General features: G+C 42.4%; 1 protein-coding gene across 1 annotated transcript in view; it reads left to right on the plus strand.

The window, feature by feature from the left end:
• The window catches only part of ofcc1 (orofacial cleft 1 candidate 1), a 72859-nt gene that overhangs the window by 12492 nt on the left and 45547 nt on the right, over positions 1-14820 (plus strand). Inside the window, 8 exon segments of the mRNA XM_029458073.1 lie at positions 534-620; positions 956-1029; positions 2268-2394; positions 6303-6545; positions 9732-9880; positions 10082-10196; positions 11029-11106; positions 11108-11339. Coding sequence (XP_029313933.1) covers positions 534-620; positions 956-1029; positions 2268-2394; positions 6303-6545; positions 9732-9880; positions 10082-10196; positions 11029-11106; positions 11108-11339 — 1105 coding nt within the window.

Raw genomic sequence — 14820 nt, forward strand, 5'->3', positions numbered from 1 at the left:
TCAACGTAATTAGGGAAAAATGATTCAACAATGTCTCAGCATCACTTGGAAGCCACAGCAACAGTTGACTCACCCTCCCTTACTGGATAATCAGTGGCATCTACTATGCACTGTATCAGTATTGGGATCAGTGTTATCTTATTCTGCCATAATATGTATGCGCTTTCCTACTGTTTCCACACCCACCTCCCATTGAAAGCACATTATCCACCAGAGATTTCACATCTATTTTAAAAATAATAGTGTTTTTCTTCTGTCTCTATTCTGCCGTACAAAGCCTGTACAGGGGGAGACGCTGTCACTTAGCAGTGTCAATGCATCTGAATGGAGAGTGTGAATGTGCTGACTGAATGTAAAACCGGCAGAAATACTCATCAAACGCTACATGTCTTTAGGGCCTGGCTCAGTATCGATTGCCTGCAGATTGCATTACAGTTGCTCCTTGTGCTTAATTCTGCCATTATGGCGCACTGCACTGTTCCATAAAGCTGCATCCAAAGAAAGTGTGCATGTGTATTTACACGTATTTTCAGCAAGCGGCTCAGAAGGGACCACTGAAGAGGAGTGAGTGGGCAACGAGAAAGAACAAACTAATGGCCTTCTTCGCTGGGAATGTTAAGGTAAAGGCCCATGTGCATATGTGCCGTGTGAAGGATGCGTGGATTGTTTTGCTATAACAGCCCACAGGACATTAACTTGGGGACTGTATGCTGTTACCAGATCCTTTTACAAGCTCATATTCTTCCAATCATACTCATAAGCCGGCTACATTCTAATGCTTACGCGCTCATCTTTAAAAAAATATTTCATTACAGTCAGTCACAGAAATTAATAATATCTTACATCATCATTTAGAGTGATGTGGTTTAAATTAAACTGTCAATTAGCTGATAATGTTAATGACTGTTAACACATTAACAGTGTTTGTTAACATATCTACTTTAATATTTCAAAGGAGCCTCATTCACACAGAGAGTGTGACGAGGCAGTGAGAGAAGCACAGCCCAGGCTGAACATGCGGCTCCACTGGTGAGTCCAGCCCACTTCACATTTCTCTCCATATGCACAATTGATGTCACATGACTGTAATCATTAATTGTGTGAAAAGCATTTGTATTCCCACTGACATTCAAGAAGGAATGTAATTCACATGTCCTCTGCATGGCTTCTCCTGTCGACGGGCATTGCATTGTGGGTAGCATGGCTCCAGGGCACAGAAATATGTCCATGTCATCGGGCTTGGAGGCGCATCAATTCTTGGTCCATCCACTTTAGTAAGAGATCACACATCAAATCTCGCAGCCAGAGCCCTGTGGGCAATCAGCTTAGCATGTTTAAGTTTTTAGTAATTATGGACTACCATGCCGGCTGACATGATAAAATCAAGAAACTACTGTACACATCAGTATCTTCTCTTATGTTTGGTTGTTTTATGGGTGGGTGGTAGTCGGATACCAGTCGTGTCAGATGAATGTGGTTCGGAGTTTAGCGAGATGACCTCCTCTCGACAGCCTTGAACCCTGTAAATTCCTTCTGATATCAATGGTGGGTGGCTATTAGGCATGGGAGACTTTCTATGCATCACCTAGGGCTACATCTGCCTGAAATTTAATGAGAAATGATTCCACTTTTTTCTCTCCCCATGCCTATGAAAGAAAAAAATAAAGAGGGAAGACGCAGAGCTGACTTGTGGTTTTTGTAACAAATGTGTAATTCATTTGTTTCCACTGTTTCTGATTTAATGGAGGTCGAGTAATTGCATTAGGAAGCACATTGTGCCTTGTTGTGAACTGATGAAAGCACATGTAATACTTTTGATAGGCGAACAGTGAGCAGGGAGAGAAAGGAAAGAAAGACCCAGTGCCTGCCTTTGATGCCGACCATTTATTTGCTGAATTATCCTTCCTTTTACAAGCATCTTATCCCCAGTCACAGGCAGGCCAGGGCTCCTGTGATATTGCTTTATTTTGAGGAATTAAGAGACGTGGCGAGGAGACAAAGCGAAGCAACCGCTTATTACATTACAGATGATAAGATTGAAAGGCCGAGAAAGGCAGTGAGAGAGACAGAGCGAGAGAGAGAGAGAGAGGAGAGAGAGAAAGGGACCCAGTGGAAAGTGTTTTGTTGTGGTGTTATTAGATTGAGCTACTGTTGGCTACAGAGTCAAACAACAGAGAGTCCAAAATGCAGGTGGCTGTTAACAGGGTTAGCTTTTTGTATTTGTGTGTATCATACACGTGTGTGTGTGTGTGTGTTTGTGCATGTAGCAGCAGAACCATTGAAAGCCCGTCACTCAGAGCACTGGGGGAAGGCCAAGAGGAAGCAATGGCCAAATATGGCCAGATGACAGAGCTCCCAGAATCCTCCTCTTCAGCATCACGGCCCCCGTGGCAGGTAGGATCTGTTAGTCGCTCTGACTGTGAACTGAGAAAACACCCATTTGTCGGGAAGAAGAAAGCACACAAACAGGAAGTGACATCGCTCTTAATCTCTCAAAGGTTTGTTTCACAGGAGGAGATATCGATCCCAAAGTGTTTACCAATCTTGAAACAGAAATGCTCTGTTGTTTGTTCAAAATCAGTCCAATGATGTAATTATGTGAAATCCTGCTATGAAAGGGGACCTGTTAGAGGATGAGGAAATTATCCCCCATATTTTCTGCTTTTTCAAATTCCTTCACTCCTTTCATTACACTAATGGGTACTGTATGTGCACATGCCCACACAAAGGCACATTCACATGCAGGCACCATACAACACTGAGCTTTCCTATACAGTATGCTAACTATTCAGCCACATTATTTTTATACAGTATAAAGATTTTATTTCCCGGCTTTGTGTGGATGGTGTCTGTGGTTTTAGGAATCTAAGTAGGAGGAAAAAGGAGTCTTTGGAGATGAAAAAGGGGAACAGAGGGAGAGGAGAGAACAGAGAACCAAGTGGGAAAGAGAGAAGGAAGCTGCAGCTTTAGCGGTAGCATCACCAGCTGTGGGAGGAGTGTGCTGTTGTGTTGCATCTGGGGATGAGGCTGCCATGCCACCGTGCTGGCTTAAAGATGTAATGAATCTTCAGTCGGGGGCTTTCCTTCCAGGGTGACAACTAGCTTTGAGGAAGGTTGTAAATGCAGGGGAGATTGTGGTATAATTCCTCAGACTGGCGTTTGTGCCCCCCAGTCACCATTCGATTATCTCCCAAATTGCTGTGTTTCACTGAGATAAAGATTTTTTATGGCTTGCTGACTTGAAACAACCGGCACAGGCAGAATAGGGGGCAAAAGAGGGAGAGGGAAGGAGAGAAAGAGAGTGAGAGAAAGCAATGGCCAAACCTGCCACGCATAGTAATTTCTTTTGGTAAATGACAAAATCTTTGTTTATATGACATTTCCCTAAAATTAGTGCAGCGAGATGAATCTGAAATATAAAATGTCACATTTGGCATGCAAAACTATGAAAATATATATCTGTGCAAAATTCATGGAGGCATTTAATTTAGAACGTGTTTAATAACTAAGGCAGCCTGCATCAGTAATCCTGCCCGGAGGTCCCAAAAAGATTGTCATATTTATTCTCTCCTTTCTTCACCCCCCTCCTTCATTCCGAAGCCAAAATTTTTTAAGGGTAAATGTTCATTGTTAATTAAGATTTACTAATTAAAATGAAAATAATTAACGAGAAAGCTTAATCTCTGAATATTAGCCCATACTTAGAAAGAAAGGAAGTTTTTGTATGTGGCATTTCCTGTCTCTATTAAGAGTGCATTTTGTGTGATCAGTCAATGTGTGGAAAGCCCTGAAAAGATGTTTCAGCGAAAGGACGGCCGCTTGCCAGCAAAAGCACGGAGGATCCCTCGCTGGAGCCTTTGATCTCATCTGTAGGAGTGCTGTAATGCTATGGCACTTTAGGCACAACTCCGGCTCGGGGCAAACACACCACCTCTGATATGGAAAATTGTCTCTCTTCACCTTTTACCTTCACCTTGCTGTCTTGACTGCCTCTTACAACGCCTGTGCAAAGCATGTGGGCCATATAATAACAATACCTCTTCAAAACATGTGTAGTGTATATTGGACACCGGTGTGATGTTATTGTTTTTTTATTTATTTCTTTGCCTCGTTTTTTCTCCTTTATCATCCTCCTCCTCTTCCTTTCCAGTCTGCATGCATACATCTCTATCCAGTGTGGGGGTTTGGAGGCCTCCATCACCTCCTCCCAAATGTGAGATGTGTGGGCTAAACCGCTTTGCCACCAATTATACTAATTTCACTTCTGCCTAAATTGTTTTTGTTGTTTTGGTATGCAAAGATGCTCACAGTGGGGAGATTGAGGGGCATTACTGCAGGGCTCAGCACACACCTTCCCCCCTCAAAGACTGGCAGAGCAATGGGCACTGGCAGCCGGTGCGAGGCGATTGTGTGTGTCATGTGTGTCTGGGAAAAGGATAGGAATAGTCTCAGGTTGTTTAGTGACAACACTGTGCTCAGTATACTGTAACACAAAAAGTGTGTGTGTGTGTGTGTGTGTGAGAGCACATGTAGCCCCTGAGTGCTACTATGTCATGGATTGTAATTGAAGGCTTTAATTGTCAGACACTCAATGGGCATTAAGAGATGCAACTTAGACAATCGGAGAAACATAAATGCCTGCACTTAAAAAAGGATGGGATGGGACATGACTAGGGACGCACTGATGCAACTTTCGCATTCCTGATTCCGATCCCTGACGTTGGGAATCTGCCGAGTACCGATCCCATAACGGTGTTCAATTAATAAGCTGTGTGCCTCACTGTGTGGAAGATCAGCCCAATGTCCGATATCTGTATTGTGTCGGTGCATCCCTGAATAGGACGGGATAAGTGTGTGTTAGATCAACAAATGGATGGACACAATGTCCAACCAGCCAAACAACAACACTGCTATTGAAATTTTAAAAACACATAATTGGTGATAAAGGACCAACTGGTTCTGTTTAAGCCAGATTGACTTTTCATTTAGTGCTGTTCAACAGATGCCATAGGGGACAAGTGACTGAATATGTATTTACATTGTTCTCCGATTATGTTTCATAACAAAAACTAAACTGTCTCACAAGCTTACCCTATTACTCATCCTAAGCCCCAAAAGAGAGGCACATGTCACCAAAATAAACAAGCAAAACAACAAGAAGAGGGCTGATGTAGCCCGGAGGTTAGTGCGATGAGCTCGTTACCAGAAGGTTGGCGTTTCGAAACCTCCGTCTGAATGGGCAGTGTGGTGAGGGGGAGAGAAATATATCTCAACTTCCATAACAAGGAACACTGATGTGCCCTTGAGCAAGGCACTTAACCTCTAAATGGAGATCATCAGATGGAAGCCTGCACTTGTACTTAGCATGTCTTACATATATGAATGCTTTAATGCAACTTGAACAAAAACACATGAGCAAACATACCTGAAGTTAAAAAAGATTTCAGATACTAATGCTCCTACAAGTGACACTGTGGCCATGCTGTCTTATCTCCTCATTTTATATTCACCATTTCTTGGGATGGTCTGCATACAGCAAGCTGGTGATATTTCTCTCACTTCCCTCCTATAATAAATGACATGCGACTTGTGTCTTGGTAAATACCTTATATTTAGATATTTGCTAGTATTCCCTAGCAACTGGAGGTCTGTCCTCAGAATCCGGGGTAAAGACACACCTGCTAATAGTTTCCTTAATCTACAAGGACAAGGACAAGGGAAAGCAAGATTGTTTATTTGAACAAAAGCTGAGGAGGCGGGGGAAGTGATAAGTATCTTTATTTACATAGCACTCCAAAAGGTAGTTACACGGGGATATAGATTAGATAGCACAACTGTTGACAGAATTTGTAACTGTAACTGTCAATATAGTAGCCTGGCACTGTCCACACGTGTTTGCATAGAGGCAGGTTTGGGTTGTGGTTGAGTTGATGGTTCAGTGGTAACATTTAACGGACAAAATGGCTTTTGCTAGATACCGTTGATGAGTAATTGCACAGTTGTATCACTAACCTGCAAACAGAGACTGACTGTAATTCATGTCTTAATACACTTTAAGATTGTCAGTGCTTAGGTGCATCTCGGGCAAGATAGTAATATTGGTGAATCTAGTTAAAGACAATACAGAATCTTTATTGTGAGGTATGAAAGTTTTACTTCTACTTCCAACATATATATAGGTTTAGAGTATATTTACAGATCTACTATTAATTATCCAAACTTAGTATTTCTGTCCACTGTAATAAAATCAGTTGATCAAATATTGCAATCAAACCTAATGTTCTGCTCTTTGTGTATTATAGGCGAACGAGAGCACAACTTCCCAGCCTGTGGAGGTGTGTGTGTGTTCTCTAAGAGCCACCAGAGACAAGCTGCCCAGGGGCCTCTACACTGTCAGTGTGGCCCTTCACAGCCGTCTTGGGGGTCCAGCTCTGGCTTGGTGCAGTAAGAAGGAGCAGCAACAGCGGGCCGTGTCCACCGAGCCGATGGAGCATCGGGGCCGCTTCTGCGACACTGACCTGAACGTCAACCAGAGTCTGTTCATGGTGAGGCGATGGACACAAGCAGAACATTTTACATTTTACTGTAACAATTCACAAAATCCAAACATTTAAAAAAATACCTAGCTATTTAATTTAATTTAGATGGAATTCTTGAAATTTAAGTCATAACTTCAAGGTTGCACAATTGAAAGTATTGCGAACAATACGCAGAGGTCTGCTTTTGCTTCCTGTATTGACACCGACGTGTTTTCATTCAACAAGGTACAAGCTTGTTGTGCAATTTCATTTAATAAGAACCCCTTCATTCTTACAATGCTTGGGGAAGCTGCTTTGAATATTTCTTTTATTTCCATCTCAATATTTGAATAAAAATTAAATATCTCTTATCCGAAAGCAATTTTGACATTGAGGGAACCTGAATTAAAACGCACTCACTTTTAATAACACGGACGAAGCCTTTGATGTGAAATTCAATGGAAAGTTTTAGTAAAAACAAACAGTCCCCTCAGATAAAAGCCAACAATAAAACATGCTTTGCTAATATGACAGACTCCACCACACTGCATGTTTAGTTTTTGCATTCGCCACCGTATTTCCAAATTCCTCTTTCTGTTTCCCTCGGTTTCATCAGTTGCAGTGAAGATTGAAAGGGTTATGAGAAGTTATATTGCTGTAAAAGACGGCATATGAAAATATGCCACACACAGCCTCTAGGTTTTTCTCCGGGGATCTCTGTATGAATAAAACAACAACTTTTCAAACATGACATTTAATCCATGCATGTAAATCAACCCCAAGATCAATTATTCATTTATATAAGGAAGTAATGTTTTATTGGAATGAAAATGTACAAACGCTGTGAAAAATTTAGTTTCTTCTCTGCACGTCTTTGAGCATCTGTAACATAGTTGAGCGGGATAAAAGAAGGAATAGAAAAGTTATGCAGAATTGACTAAAATTAGTATTAAAACTCTCAACCTCCATTTCCAATGTAAAGTCAAGGACTAGAAGACTATGTTTTCATTTTTGGTCTCTTTCATGAAACAACACAGCAGATTACATTAAATATAGTCTATACACATTTCCCAACCACTTCCCTAAACCTCTTGATACGAGGGAAAACATCCTCTATAGAAGCTGTACTAATCTTAAAAAAACCTACATACTGGTTTTGGATGGTCGATATTGACCAGTGGATTAGATATCTTTGTTTGTGTTTATTCATTGATGGTGTGTGTGCACAGATTCACAAGAGAACCCTTAAAACAGAAGCCACTAAATCCAGTGTCCCTCCTGATTCCATAGAGTTCTGTACAGGCTCAGAAAGGGCTTCTTCACTGTTGTGATGGCAACTCTAAAGGCCTTAGCTGGAGCATTTAGCACATGTGGACACTGCCAATGTGCTGGTGGGCGTATTCACTGAGCTAGAGCATCCTGATAATATTGTCTACAGCTCCCATCAAACATAAAGGACGGGGTAAAAGCTGGCATGAACTGAATGCGGACCTGGGATCTGATTCAGAGGTAAAAAAAGGTTTAAGTACAGCATGGTAAATGCCTCATGTCACTCTTCCTTCCCTCCTCTCCTCCCCAAACCCTCGGCTGCGCTTTATATACAAACCTGTTGTTGTTGTTGTTGTTGTTGTTGTCCTCATTGATAGTCTCAGACAAATCTGATCAGCGTTTCCACCACTATCAGGATTGGCTTGGATGTTTTCTCTCCCTCCTCTTGCCCACACTGTATCGTGCGATTTCAGGAGTGCTTACAGTGCCTTCTAAGAGGAAATGAGGAATTAGTGATGGTAAGAGGAAGCCAGGAGCTTATTTTCCTTCCTCCCTCTCTCTCTCTCCTTCATTTTTTGCATTCACCCCTTTTACTTTGTGTGTCTGGGTTAAGATTTAGAACAGAAACAGTGCAGTTCAGTTGGAGATGTCTTGGATATGCAAGGCAAGTGGGAGCACATGAGAGGAGTCCCTGGTCTTTGTACACTTTTTACACCAAATGAGAAGATGCTGTACATTCCACATTTTATTATTAAAGCAGGAAGAAGAAGGAATGAGGCAGAACAAATATGAAAGGTCCGATGAAGTGCGTATGGAGATCAATGCATTTGCTTGTTTTTGTTCCTTTATTTTATGTTTTGTTCCAGGTTTTGGTCATTGAGGAAGGAGATATAACAACGAACTGAGTCATCTTGCACAGTGATCATTTTCCCTCATTCCTTTTGTGGACACATGCAATTCTTTTTTTTTTTTTTAAAGACAAAACATCAGTCTGTTTTGAATTAAACATATTTAAATGGTTTAAGCAGCTCCTCCAGCAAACAGAGGAAGTGAGAAAACCTCTGAAGCACATCATCCAGTCTCACAAACCTCACGGCAACACTTCCCACATACACACATATGCAAACAAGCGCATATGTCTACATGCAGGCTCTTGACACATATGCACTGGCACATGCACACAAATGACTATTTATGCAGGTCATATTTCTCACAGTAAATGAATAATATGAAATATCCTCAATATCCATAATCCGTGATATTATGCCATAAATTTGTGTCCTGAGTCAGACACTACTACCCATCATTTCACAGGTGCATACCAAAAGCAGATTATCAGGGGGGTGGAGGGATACACATGATTTATGTGTTAAAACAAGTCTCCTGCATTTTCCATGACAACTAATAAAGGGATAAAATATGTCCACCCAGTGATGGATGAAGTGTCACACACCTCACCGTCAGTTAATTTTTTAAGCAAAGCCACCGTTCTCTGGGTAAATAAGAATGTTTGCCATCGACTGCTAACCGCTAACACTTTGTGCTTGATGCAAGATACCCTTAATATCATCAGTTTGAATAACGTTGCCTCGCAAATTCAGTAATTGTCAGCTCATCGACTACAACGACAATCTCAACTTCTCCTCCACCCTGTGTTTGATGCCATCCGTCTAATATAATATAACTGGGTTGGACGGGTAAGACTGGAAAACAGTTGGATGCAAGTCTAGGATGTAGATCGAGTAGCTCCCTAAGGGCTCCTGTCCTGTTTGTTACCTTCTGTGTGTCATTGGCTTACTGGTTGTGAGCAAGTCTGTGGTTGCTTGCCATGTAGTACTGTATATTTGTCAATGTGTTTTATTTGTTAATATGTTAGTGTGTGTGCCTGCAGGCATGTGTGTTCCACTAAATGGAAATGTGAGTGACTTCCCAATGTGTCTGCAGATCTTTCCAGCAGCCTGTGAGGTCGTCCCCTCCATGGTCCTGGTATTCCAACTGATCGCACTACCAGGAGACAGCAGTCACGTCAGCTCTGTGCTGGCTTGGGGGGCATTTCCTGTTTGTGGGCCGAGCCTCGGTCTTGTCCAGGGCAGGTGCGTCAAAGCCAGATCAAAGCTAGCTGTCAGACCTCAAGAAATTTGTATTTTGAGGTCACTAAACTGTGATTCACGGAAAAACACGGCATGACGTGACATAAAATTGTAATTATTTTCAGACCTGATGTTTGAAAAAACCTCTCCCATCATACATCTGGTTGTGCAGTGACTATTACCGGTTGTGTGTCATTGACGCAGGTTCAAAACCCCTCTGCTCAGGGGGGAGCCGAACACACAACTGGACCAATTTAAAAAGATTGAAGGCGTCATCTCCTCTGATCTAGACCACTGGCTGTGCAACCTGTACTTTCAGGTGTGTGTGTGTGTGTGTGTGTGTGTGTGTGTGTGTGTGTGTGTGTGTGTGTGTGTGTGTGTGTGTGTGTGTGTGTGTGTGTGTGTGCGGGGTTAGGAAACATGTGGATGCATGTTTCTTGTAAAGCTTTGTATCTGTTGTTTCATGTTATATTCATAATTCTTGTGTGTGTGCACGCATTTGTTTCCCCTTCACTCTGACCCTCCCCTGTTATTTGGGAGGGAGGATGGTTAGCTTGGGGTTGGATTTTTGGATTTTCTACGATAAAAGCAATTGGAAATTGGCCCCAGAGAGCAAACAAGAACCACATCTTTACCCAGCAATTCCGGATGTATTTTAGCTGATGCATTGATTAGATTAGTAAACATCTTAATTGAATTAAAAGCCAGAACAAAGCTTTCTGTCTTGGGGTTGTCTCTTTATGTGTCCCTTCGACTGTGACATGTTGTTTGTATTACTGCATTATCATTACTGCTTCGATTTCCGTGGGATGTAAATAGCTGTATTTCTGCACATCTTTTCGTGTACAGCACAATAGGGTGTGCAATATTCATACTAGTCACATTTATGGTCTTAATTGAATTACTGTATGCCATTATGGCACACTATGACAAATACTAATAGTTGGCTCAGTCTGCAGTTTGATCACTAACACCTGTAGTGTAATTACACACACATGCTGGTTTCTTTCCACAGAAAATGGTGAGGCAATGGAATTATATGAACATAACTGTTGACGACGTTAACATGAAGTGGTTATATTACTGTTCACTGAACCCATATGTAGACCTGGAACACACTGAGATAATCCCAGGTGTTTGTGGTGTTTCAGGTAAAGAGGCTCCCTTCTGGATCATCTGAGGGGCCTGAGTGCTGCATCACCCTATCGATTCCTCCACCTCACCCCCCTGTACGTGCCCCAACCTGAGGTCCATCACGACCAACCACAAGGTCAACTGCCCCTCCAGCCCCAGCCCACATCACAAGCCCAGCTCCGTCCTCACCAGGCCCAGATATACCCCCAGCAGCAGCGGCATGCGGGCCCCAGCAGCAGAGCAGGAGAGCCCTCTGTGGTACATTCTCTCCGGGGGTCCCCTCTCCACCTGTCGCCTGATTCTGCTTGCTCTTCCTCATCTCTGCCAGGTAGGGGTCCGATGTTAAAACCCCCGACTATGCCACAGTGGGGAGAAAATGTCACCCTAATGTCACAAGCACCGGGATGAGAGGAATGGCAGGCCTCACTTACAGCAGGTTCCCACTAAGTGACTGTGCTTGAGGGTAGGGTTGGGTTGACACCGTGTTGATCCACCATGTTGATCCACCGTGCGTTGACTGACAGATCTCAAACAATGAATGTTTTCTCAGTTAGATGATGTGTACAAATCCAACACTGTAGTATTAGTTTAGTTAAATGTTTGAGTAATTAACACAAAACTGTTACACTGTTTTGTTACACATTCAGATAAAGGGTTTAGATAATACAACCGCCCACTTACATTAATACGCAAACCCTGTTTGGCACAATGACACAGGAGGCATTTAGATTTTTCTTCTATCTTTGCAATCATTTTTTTTATTAACGGCCATAGTAGTAACCAATGAATTCAAACACAGGTTCTGTGAATGTGCAGTTTGTACTTAGGCTGCCATGTTTAAAGTCAGCTAAGCTTCTCACGTTACGTGTTCAAACTGAACATTTGAGTCTCACACTCACACAGTACACTGCTATCCAATCTATGTATTGCCTAACGTAGCTAAACTAAACAAAGTATTCTGACTTGACAGACATTGTTACTTCATCATTAAATCTAGTTGTGGCAGTTGTACTTTTGTTATAGAGATAATGCAGCAACAACGTTAAATGTTCTTTTACCTAACAGACTTTGCATGTGATGGACAGCATGTGTTATATATCCACACATTTCTAAATACCATCTTGAAGTTGTTATCCGTCCCATTATCACTGGAATACTCTTGTTTCAAATGTAATCTGATTACCAGTATTTTGCATTTTTTTCCAGAGGCACTGGAGACACAGAGTTAAATGATTTCTGATAGCAGATTAACTATTGTAGCGTCTGCTCAGTGTTTGGTGCTGCTTCACAGACAGAAGGCTCTCTCTCTGTGTGGAGCATGTTCCCCCCACATTTTCCTCCGGGTGCTCTGATTTCCTCCGACAGTCCGAAGATATGCAGCTTAGGTTGATTTAAAACGTACATTCCCAGGTGTGACTATGATTACGTTTCTATGTTTTAGTACTGCTGGACTGGTGCTACTTTGCTTTTCTTTCGAGTGCATGCTGGGATACGCTCCAATATGATGATAAGTGTGTCCGTCAGATGCACTGATGAACTTCTCCGATGTGGTTGCCCTGCTTATCTGGTGGTCAACGCAAAGTCATACCACAATTGTAACCACATCTACGAGGTGGCTAATGACTTCTGTTAGTAGTAATTAGGATCCATTTCCTCGTTTTAAACACATACCATTCTTGTTTCCCAACTAAGTAATCCAACATCCTGGCTTTTGTCAGGAATCAAACCCAGGCTCATTTGGTATTGATCTACTACAAAGGCGACTGGCTACTTTCTTTGTTATTAATACATCCCCCTTTTTTTCCTTTTCTTTTTTTTTTTTGCACGCACAGCTCATCTTTATTTAACAGTCCTCAAAAGTTTCTGGGGTGCTCTGCTTTAAACATCACACAGGCTTTTTAATTACAAATGAGTTGTGACAGGTCTGCTGGGTAGCACCCTGGCCCATTTTAAACGTGATGCCGGCTGACAGCTTGGCAGTGTTCTCCCAGCACTGAAACATGTGGAAGAAATTGGTCTTTTACATTTCACAGCTTGTCGCTTCCTCCGCCGACTGACCTGTGACCCCCCACAGAGATCCTAATGCCCACAAGGGAAGTGTCCCCAACAAACTGACTGCTTTTCCAGAGAGGGAGAGCGAGGGAGGGAGGGAGGGAGGCGCTCACTATGGGAGATTTATGTTCTGCCACACAAGGCAAAAGGTACCAGGTCTCTTCAGCACACACGCCTGGATACTCTAGCTCACACACAGACACGGACGTCGGCACACACACACACACACACACACACACATACACACATTCTCGCAGTTATGTGAGGAGGTTGCTTGGGAGGTGAACCCGATCCGTAAGTGAAATAACGGATCAAAAGCTGTCCTGCACAACACCTCATCCCCGCTCATTCCCTAACCCGACCTGACGTTTGCGCCTCATTTGCATACAGATCTGTTCTTTTTGCATTACCTCTGGAGCGAATTCTGGCATTCAGATGGGGAGATTACGTCAAGGTTGAAGGGAGCGATCGGACAGACAACTTTAACCCAGCCGAAAAATGGAAATCCAATTCAGCGAGGAGAAGAAGAACAAATTATCCCCTTCCCCAGTCCTCTTTCAAGTCTTGGGGTTTTTTTTAGACATTTACTTCCCATTTCATGTAAATGTGTGTTTCTGATGTGTGCTGTGTGGAGATTGCTTTCTCTGCACGTGTGACACCAAGACGTTCCTCATTACCCGTTTGTCTCAGAATCAGGACAAGTATATGGAGACCTCTTGTCATTGCGATAACGTACACACAGCAGAGCTTGACAGTGAGACTGGAAGTTTGTATTCCTGAGGCCTTAAGTTAATTAATCCCCGTAGAAAAATCACAGTGTGCGGTGAGGTGTCTATTACAGAACAAAACCTGACATCCCAATCCAAGATAATAACTCTGACAAGTTTTGATCAAAAAATCTGAATATTCCTGTGCTGCTTTAGTGCTGTTGTGTTGTGCATTGATATGTTGTGTTTCAGAATAATTTGCCATTGGATGATAATAATTCAAATTTACCTCGGACTCATCCAAGCATAATGGAGTGCATTTGGTGTTTTAACGTAGATGTTAGCTCGAGGCACACTGGGTTAAGTGACCTTTCACATTAACTGAATGATCCAGTTTGGTTTGGTTGAACCCGAATGACTAATTAGATTAATTATACTCTTGTTTCATGATAGCCTTCAGTGGATCACCATAAGCACGCTGAGGAGTGCCAGAAATGTATCGCTGCTTTATTCCTCTGCCTTTTTTCCTTTGAGCACCGGTTGAGATTTCGAGGATTCCTCATGTAATGTCTTCTTTGGAGCGCTGCCCTGCACTTTCAGGATGTGCTCCCCTCCAGGCCGGTCCCAGTCATCCGAGTTTCAAACCACAACGTTACATCATACCCTCTCAATCAGTCGTACTCTGCATCCTGCCGATTAATCCAGCAATGTCCGCATTCCAAATGGATGGATTCAACCTTTGAAGCCTGTTTGCAAAGATACTCATGTAAACCCTCACAATGTGTGTGTGGTAAACAAGCCTAAAGGATTGCATGTGGGGGGTCAAAAACAAAGCATGTGGGACAAATACATCCACAGGTATCCTGCCTCTAAAACACTCTGAAAATGCCCATTTTTTTGTGTGATAAGACAAAGACAGCCGATGTGGGAATGATGAAGACAGATTTGACTTTCAAGTGCAATAGACTTCACCAGTGAGAGTGAACAAGTCTTAAAGCAGCATATTTTTAAATATTGGTATGCATTGAGTGTCTGTTATTGTCATTAAAA

The sequence above is a fragment of the Cottoperca gobio genome, chromosome 20 (genome assembly GCF_900634415.1).
Source record: "Cottoperca gobio chromosome 20, fCotGob3.1, whole genome shotgun sequence".
Taxonomy (NCBI): domain Eukaryota; kingdom Metazoa; phylum Chordata; class Actinopteri; order Perciformes; family Bovichtidae; genus Cottoperca; species Cottoperca gobio.